Raw genomic sequence first — 9,215 nt, forward strand, 5'->3', positions numbered from 1 at the left:
TGTTTTGGGTTCATGAAAATGCATATTTTTAAAATAAAGAATGCTCAAAAAATAAATGAAATAAATCCTAGTAGATTTTCTGCACAGCTCTCCGTCCCAGTGCTATGTTGATTGTATGTGGCAATCGGATGAACCTGTCCAACTGTGCCTATAACAGCCAGGTTATCTCTTTTCTGTTTATTTTGGGAAACTTTACACAAAGATTGAGCAATTCAGACTGCTGGCTGGAAAAGACTATCAGCAGCAGTGCACCACCATACAGTATTTGTTCTCTCAGGTTTCACCAGGACCAACAGGCCATAAAATCTTACTAAAAACAGCCATGTGAAGCTTGTTCTTGTTCAAGGGCCTCCCTGTCAGTAGAAGCTGTGCACTGTGCTCTAAGAACATTATCTCCCCTTTAATCCACTTTGCCTTCTGCTGCGTGCAGGTGGACAGACAGCCAGACGGAGCTGGGTGGTACAAACACCAGCTTCCACGCATAATTGCAACAAACTATTTAACTCAGAGACAAAGTCAACTAATTCACTAGGTAGTGCATTTCATCTTTTGTTGCTATAAATTCCTTTTTACGCATTGTAGTTAAGTGCGACTCTTTGCTCTGCTATGGAGGACCCGGACATAAGGCAACAGAAGCTGGACAACCAGGTAAACACAGGCTGATTATTTGTGTTCTTCAGAGAAACAGCGAACAGGCCGAATCTGTGATTGGCTGCACTAAAATATCTCTTTATTTGTTTTTTCCAAAAAGATTTTGTTCCAGATTTAGAGAAATTGAGAGGCTCAGATCGTGTTGTTTTTCCTTACGTTGTCTTTGTATTTTCTCTGTATGGAAGGACTTTGCACTGTCATTTGAACTTAATATTCCTATGGGATCATTAGGTTGTGTTTTATTGCAATATGTAACTTTAAAATTAATTAGGAATTAATCTCCCGAGACTAGAGTGTCATTGTGTCATGGGTGTAAGAGCCACCCACTGCTTAGGCATCTGCTCAAGTGTTCTTCAGGGCACGGTGACGTCTGATTTACAGTGCTGGTCAGAGGTTTACATACACTCACCATCAGCATAAATGTAAAATTCAGATTTTTCCTATAATGGTGCATTTGTCCTTCAAAGAAAATGACTATAGTGGGTGTTGAAAACAATAATTAATTTTACAGGTAAACTTATATATTGATATTCCCCCTGATAATACACATCCACCAAATATTGGTGGGTATTTTTAGTCCATCCATCCATCCATCCATCCATCCATCCATCCATCCATCCATCCATCCATCCATCCATCCATCCATCCATCCATCCATCCATCCATCCATCCATCCATCCATCCATCCATCCATCCATCCATCCATCAACTATTCATTTTGTAGTTTTATAGTAGTATGTCCTTAAAAATAGTCAAACCAATTCAATGAAAGCACATGATATGAGCGTTTGTAAACTTCTGGCTTGATCAACATTGTGGTATCCACATTGTAGAAAATTATCAATAATAATAAAGTGGAAAGTGTACGTTTTTTCAATCACTTGTTTGGCATTTTTGATCTCCCACCCTAGCGAGCTCTTTTGATAAAAAAGCAGCAAAAGAAGAGAGCAGACGCTCAGATGGTGGTGGCCAATAGAGACGCTCGCCAAAAGAATCGGAAGCACAAGACGGTCAACTCAGAAGAGGTTCCTCTGTTGATCTCTCAGTCCCTGAGCAGCACGTCTCTGAGTGGTTAGTATTTGAACGGTGTCATATCATTTGTGGACAACAATCCACTCGTCATCGTTTTCAGGGGTATAATTAATTAATTCTAAAGACGAGAAAACAATGTGAAAGTTCAAATTTATTTGCGGGTTTTGTCACATCTGGTGGTAAGTTATGTGCTTTTATGCTGATCTTGCAATGAATAAAGTAACCTAACATTAAGTTTGTGAAATGATAATCACCTCAGCCCTACAGATGATTTATAAACAATCATAAAAGTCCCTCTTCATGCCAGGAAATTAATTTAGATGAGTTTTATCATTTACCAGCTGCCAAAGAGACTAATCATAATTCCAGGGCAGAATTAAGCCAGAAGCGTTTGATGCTTTTAAAAAAAACACAGGTTTCCTGAAACTTACCAAACAGCATTTATCCAAAAATTTGCAGAGCCAGTATGATCATTGCATCTGCACTTCAGATTGACACTGTTGATGTTTGATGTTTGTTTCCCGGAGATCAAGTAGAACATGCCCATGACAACCCCCTGGATGAGATCACACTGGGTGAGGGTGACGTGAATACGAGTTCAGAACCGGATGAAACGCCTCCGGAGAAGCCTGTCACTCCCAAAACGATGGACTTAGAGGTTGACCAAGAGTCTGAGGTAAATGGTAAAGAAGAGAACGTAGCCCCCGAGGAGGTAAAAAAGACCAAAAAGAAAGATGTGAAAAAAGACAAAACCAAACGTAAGACTTTTTTGTTGTTGTTGTTGTTTAAACTGAGGCTGTACAACATTGAGATTTTAAGCATTTTTATCTTAGAGACATTTGCCACATTTCATTATTTATCAGAGTCGTTCTGGTTCTTTAGAAGCAGAAGAGACAGAAGAGGAACTAGAAAAGGAGAAAGAAAAGGAGAAGAAAGAGAAAAAGACAAGGAAAAAAGACAAAGTGAAGGAATCTGTAGACACACAGAAGAAGAGCAAACAAGAACGTAAAAGTAATCTTGAGAAACAATCAAAATTCGATCTGTTCTATGACCCTTTTAGTCAACCTTTTGCTGCTAGGTTTATTTAACATTTAAGCAAACATTTCTCTTGCAGAGAAGCATTTGCAGGTGGATTCAGCCCCTGAGACAAAACCAGAGGTGAAGGATGAAACTCTAAAGGATAAACGCAACGAGAGCGACAAAGACGAAGAAGATCCTCGGGAGCCCGAGACTCCGTCACCCATGAAGAAGAGAACTCTGGATACATGTGAGTGATTATGTGATCTAATTTGCTGTGCAATCTGCAGCAATGTGGAGCTAATAAACACGAGTCTTTCACATTATAATTCACAGCGAGGTGTCAAATAAGTGATGAGAGCAAAGATGAGGAAATCCAAGAAGAATCGGAGCGGAAGAAGGAGAACAAGTCAAAGAAAGCAGAGAAAACTCCATCCACTCTGGCATCGTACAACTCCAACTGCAGGGAGACGTCATCCTCAGGCAGTGAACATGATGAAAGGGTCGGGCTTTAAAAGTTTTTTTTTTTTTCTTTTATGAATATCGAAGAGAAATGTGCAGAGAGAAAGAAAAAACAAACATTATCTGTGGAATTAAATTATGTCCTATTTCAGGTGACTTCTCCAATGTCCATGGAGGACCTTGAGAATTTTGCCCTCCGTCCCGCTCCAAGAGACGTGACCATCCAGTGCAGGGTCACCAGGGACAGGAGAGGCATGGAGAAGGGCATCTACCCAACTTATTACCTCCACATGGAGAAAGAAGACGGCAAGAGGGTGACCATTTTTCCTTGTAAAAATCGTTCTCAAAAAACAAAAAAAATTGCAATACGTTTTTTTTTTTTTTATGTACTGCAGCTTTTTGTGTTTGACTGTAATCTATTTCTCTATTGTTTCACCTTAAAGGTGTTTCTGATGGCGGGCAGAAAACGAAAAAAGTGCAAAACATCCAACTATCTCATCTCCATTGACCCAACAAATCTAACCAGGGATACAAACTGTTACATCGGAAAACTAAGGTACAATCTAATGTTTTTCTGCTTATAGTAAGGAAGGTTTTCTCAAATCGTATTGAAAGATGGAGCTGTTTCATCACCTCTGATGTGTGCGTATGTTTTTTAGTACCCAGTAATCGACATGCAACTTTGCGTCATTGTATAAAAAGAAACCACATCCTCTCGAAATGCATGAGTTACGTTGCCTGTACCAGGTTGGAAAGCACATACCACAGATTCCACAGTTTTGAGTGGTATACCTCAAGTATTCTGGACACTTACAAAATACTGTATAAAGCCCTGACTTTTACAGAAAGTGAAGGATTTCACATCAAAGGTGAAGGATGAACTTACTTAGTGCATCCGACTTTAGCTGTTTCTTTCCTCGACAAAGCAATTGAAAATCATTGATAGCGTTTGCCCTTTGTAGTGTTCACCATAGAACAGTGGTCCCACCAGTTTCATATGCGCATTTACTGATCAATAAAATATGATTTTTTTTTTCCAAATTCAAGACAGAGGTATATGTTTTCTTACTGGTGCACAAAATGAGCCGTGCATGAACATCACCTTGCTCAAAGAACAAAACCAACACAGTGCATGAACTCACAACAAATTATGGTATTGCACAATTATGGCACAGAAAGTACTCCTACTTCAGTCATTTATTGTTTCACTATGTCTATTTCCTTGACAACTGGATAACTGCTGCAGTTATCTCTTTTCACATCTTTTTTTTCTATAAAAGCAACACTTGGGTTGGTGTGTTTGTGTTTAGCAGTATTTAATTCCTCCTATAACCTTTCAAAAGAATGCTTGCTGCTATTAGCAGACTGTACTTTCTTTGTTTGGCAATTCCATAGAAAGTATGCCTGGCACAACGGTTCCTTGCTTTGCTGTGTTTCTATTATGGGTTGTGGGTATTCTTTATTGTTTTCTTTCTCAAAGAAAGTATCCCTTACCCATACTTCTGTGTTTTTTAAGCCATATTGGAAGTATCTCCATGTTTAAAGGGGTGGAGGGCTATTCCTCTCCTCTATATAAGAGGCTTTATTTAAGTAGCTTCTTGTGAACTGGACATGTGGCTTGAGAATTGCCTCAAAATGACATTGGTAGACAAATAAATAAACTAAATTAAACAGGACTAACATGACTTTACTTTTTCCTCTTGGTCTTTTTTTTTCCCCAGAGTCATGCTTCTTCTTTCTTCCATTCTTAAATGACCGAAAATGTATTTGATTTTTTTCTTTAAGCAAAAGAACAAATGACATTGTCACAATACCAAAACGGTTATTGATATTCTGCAATTTTATAGACATGCAATGTGCAACCTATATATTTTTAGATGCATTTGATTACGTTACTACAAACAAATAAAACGTAACACAAATGTCCAAAATCCCAAATCTAGTCCTCCATAGTCCACAAACCCAATGGCGACACACTTTTACAATGTCGATCTTTTAAATTTGAAACCTCAGTGTTCTTTTGCACACATGTTGTGGTATTACTTTTAAGAGTTCAACTCTCATTTGCTTCAGGTCCAATGTTCTGGGAACAAAGTTTACGGTCTATGATGGAGGTGAAAACCCAGAGAAAAAACCTTTCATTAAAGAGAGTGAGTCAGTGCGGCAAGAACTGGCAGCCATATGCTATGTGAGTCAAAAACATACATACACACAGACACACACTGTTTCACACAATGTAACAAGCAGTAAAACCTACAAGACACACAAATTATTCTTTTCCAGGAGACAAACGTTCTGGGTTTCAAGGGTCCAAGGAAAATGACAGTGATCATCCCTGGCATGCTGGAGAACGATGAAAGAGTGTCCATTCGTCCAAAAACTGTGAGTCTTTGTTTAAAGAAAAAAAAGAAAAATGACAAATAATGTTCAGAATGGGTTTTGAAGTTGGTTAAGAGTAAAATATTTGAGCTGAGGTGACATTTACGTTTATTTCAGGAGCTCGAGACTCTGCTGGTGCGCCATTCGAATGGAAATACTGACAAACTGGTCACTTTGGTGAACAAATCCCCAAGCTGGAATGAGCAGACTCAGTCGTACGTGCTGAACTTCCACGGACGTGTAACGCAAGCCTCCGTGAAAAACTTCCAGATCATCCACCCAGACAATGGTAAAATAACTACATTTCTCTCACGACGACAAACTTGATGATGTGTTTCGCCTGAGATCTTCAAACTCCGTTTTTATGTCTCTTTCAGAGGACTATATTGTGATGCAATTTGGTCGTGTGGCAGAGGACGTTTTCTCCATGGATTATAGTTTTCCTATGTGTGCCCTTCAAGCCTTTGCCATCACTCTCTCATCCTTTGATGGCAAACTGGCATGTGAATGACCACACCCAAAGTGCTTAACAAGATGTGTAAACTACATAGAAAATGTACTAGTTAAAACTGAAGCTACACCCATTATTTAACTATGTTGGGACTATGTTTGATTATATCCGCTACGCACACAACTTGAAACATACCACAAATGTGACAGAACAGTTGTTTTATAGGTCCTGTGACTGTCTTTTTGTGTTTTTTATTGTCATTTTAATTGAAATACAAGGCACTACTACATAGCTTTCCTTTCATATTTTCAAAACGTGTATGTGATTTGTGTAATTAAGCTATTATTTTATTTGATAAGAAATCTGAACTATTAAAATAAAAGATTGAGTATTAAGATTTACCTTTTTTTTTCAAAGGTAAAATCTTAATATTCAAGGTTATTAAGGCAAACATAATTTATTTGCCGTAATGTCTGTCTGTTTAATTTATAATAAAGTCCGTAATCTTTATGCGTGCATCACTTTTTTATTTCTCAGGAAGAGAAGGTCTACTTAAAAATCATCCTTTACACATGCGATACCTCAGGATGTGGCACATTACGTCTTTTATTGTTTTCACGGACAGGAGCAAAATATCATCTTCAATATTTCAGTTGTAGTCCAAATAATTTGGACTGTAATACAATATAGTGACTATAATATGGAAAATAAAATAAGCAATGAAGAAAGTAATTTACCAAAAGAAAAACCTGTAGAAATACTACAATACAAATACAGCCAATAAGATAATGCAGTAATATAACAGTGTGGTACGAATATGTATGCTTAACTTTGTATTATTTTCGTGAGGGCAAAATAACCCTAAAGTAATTAAGATTAGTTTAGACTAATTAATAAGTTTGGTATGTGGTCTAAGTAATCCTTGCCACAATGGATAAGACAAAACATTATTTTTAGAAGGAACTGCTTTGCTATTTTTTTGTTGTTGTTCAATTAGAAATCAATAACTTTTTGTCTAATTGATTCATAATCTGATAATTCATCACATTCTGTTTTTTTAAGCAATATGGGAAATATTCTCTTGTCAGGTTGAGAAATGCAAGTGAGAAATTCTGAAATGCTCCAGATTGGCCTTTCAGGCATCTCCAAGTTTTGCTACAGCTTCTATTCACTGGCTCTTGTTGAAGGCCAGAAGACAGAATAGTGCCAGTTGTCCTTCTGGACGCAGATAAAGGGCAGGGCTCCAAAGAGTCCACTGTGTAAGCTGTTGTTGGGCCGATGTCATTCTGGCCTTGGGCAGCTGACAGTGGCGTCTATGAAGCAGTCCCATTCTTTACGCCTTACATGCACAGACACAGGGCTGAAGACACACAATTGCAGTCGCCAGCCACATTTTCTTGCACATATATTACAGCAGAGGGTTGAAAAACTCTGAGCTGTCTCACCAAATGAGATAGAGCTTTTGTACCTCTTGAACTTTTCCATATTTTGTCACGTTACAATTAAATACAACTTAAATACATTGTAGCACACAATTGTGAAGATGTGGACACTGCTGAAGGAAAATATCCCCATAACATGATTCTGCCACTACCATGTTACACCATGGAGACAGTTTCATACAACGTAAAAAGAAGTAAACTGAAAGTGTTTACTTTCAGTTTTCAGCTCATCTGGTCAAATCACAAACGTATTTGCATGCACAGGCCTCTTATATTGGTCACTATGAGACCAGTATGTCTCATAGTGAGACACACTATGAGACCAGTATGTCTCATAGTGAGACACACTATGAACCAGTATGTCTCATAGTGAGACACACTATGAGACCAGTATGTCTCATAGTGAGACACACTATGAGACCAGTATGTCTCATAGTGAGACACACTATGAGACCAGTATGTCTCATAGTGAGACACACTATGAGACCAGTATGTCTCATAGTGAGACACACTATGAGACCAGTATGTCTCATAGTGACCAAAGCCATTTCTGTAAAAAACAAAAACAAAAAAAAGATAGCAGGAGTGTAGATCTTTGCAGCTTTGTTTCCGAGATCTAACCTACAGCAACTCCCCAGAATAACATGCCATAGACACACAAAGATGCAAATACAAACCATTCTTCACACACGTACCACCTACTGGTAGCGAAAAAAAGAAGACTGCGCTAACCTCACCATTTGTGTTCTGTGACAGTGTGTGTGTTTGTGCATGTGTGCGTCCGATTGTCTCCGTCGTCTTTATCTCACTCTCCCCATGCCTCTTCCCCCCTTCTCCTGTCCTCCTCCTCTCAGATCCTTCTTCCTCTCCATGATTTCGCAGACCTCCACTTACTCCATTGTGCAGAGAAACAAAAAAAGAAGAAGCGGGAGAATAAAGAAACACAATCGCCTTGTCCTCTCTCTCATCTTAATAAGCAGCTCCAAGTTTGATAATTACACGTTCAGCGTGCCGCATGAGTTTCTATGCAGTGTTCACATCAGGGAGAGAGCCATTGACTCCGCTGTTGAGGGGAGCCACTATTAGGAATGACTGACAACTGTCCCCCCCACCCAGCCCCAACTACCACCACCACCACCACCAATCCTAACTCCCCTCCCTTTTGGTCCGTGGAGGCTGTAAAAGCGAGAACAGATCCGATCAGTTTCAACTCCCGTTAGGGAACGTGTCCCTGAACGTCACCGTGTAAGTGCCGGAGCAGCCGGTAGACCACATAAGTTGCAAGGCCCCATAATCCATTCCATAACCCATCGCCATGTGTTGCCGATTAACGGGGTTTCTGCGGAGCAAACGCAGAGGAGACGGCCAGGCTGAGGGTTTTCTTCCGCGGCGGAAGCCAATCTGTTTAGGATTAAGGGAATAACTAGTGTGGCTGACACTGGGGCATCCAGTGAGAAGAAACGGGGATGAAGAGAGAGGGGGAGAGAGGGAGAAGAAAAAAAAGAAGAAGTATCACGAATGTGATGACAGGAGTTGATTGTGTTTTGGCAAAGGTCTGGTTGTTGGTGATGCTCGGAGTCTGTTCCTGTTGATTGTCTTGGGAGTCCATTGCTCCAGCGTATGCAAAGGATCTTCTCTCCAAATGAAAACTGACCCTTTGAAGTTCAACTTTTCCCGATCATTACAACTTCCGTTCATTCGTACACATAAATTGCCAACAGTTTAATGCGTTTCATCTTATCTTGGATCAGCGAAAATAAAGGCAACGCTGTTCTCCTGGT

The 9,215-nt window shown here is 39.4% G+C and overlaps 1 protein-coding gene across 1 annotated transcript; it reads left to right on the forward strand.

Moving 5' to 3' along the window:
• Window positions 1–443: 443 nt before the first annotated feature.
• si:dkey-220f10.4 (tubby protein homolog) lies at window positions 444–6,502 on the forward strand. The gene is made up of 12 exons (XM_055058782.1): window positions 444–648; window positions 1,563–1,722; window positions 2,211–2,441; window positions 2,566–2,694; window positions 2,798–2,950; window positions 3,037–3,203; window positions 3,315–3,476; window positions 3,606–3,718; window positions 5,236–5,350; window positions 5,446–5,544; window positions 5,659–5,830; window positions 5,919–6,502. Exons 1-12 carry the CDS (start codon window positions 607–609, stop codon window positions 6,050–6,052), a joined length of 1,677 nt encoding a protein of 558 aa, XP_054914757.1. The 5' UTR covers window positions 444–606; the 3' UTR covers window positions 6,053–6,502.
• The last annotated feature ends 2,713 nt before the right edge of the window (window positions 6,503–9,215 follow it).

This window comes from Poeciliopsis prolifica, unplaced genomic scaffold (genome assembly GCF_027474105.1).
Source record: "Poeciliopsis prolifica strain line A6 unplaced genomic scaffold, Auburn_PproV2 SCAFFOLD052, whole genome shotgun sequence".
In the NCBI taxonomy this organism is placed as follows: Eukaryota; Metazoa; Chordata; class Actinopteri; order Cyprinodontiformes; family Poeciliidae; genus Poeciliopsis; species Poeciliopsis prolifica.

What these genes read in the sequence shown, in the direction of transcription:
- si:dkey-220f10.4 (XM_055058782.1), top strand. Translation starts at nt 607, where the DNA reads ATGGAGGACCCGGACATAAGGCAACAGAAGCTGGACAACCAG. An exon ending in GAGCAAACAAGAACGTAAAA is followed by an intron (nt 2,695 to 2,797) that starts GTAATCTTGAGA and finishes TTTCTCTTGCAG; the next exon opens with AGAAGCATTTGCAGGTGGAT. An exon ending in GATCATCCACCCAGACAATG is followed by an intron (nt 5,831 to 5,918) that starts GTAAAATAACTA and finishes TGTCTCTTTCAG; the next exon opens with AGGACTATATTGTGATGCAA.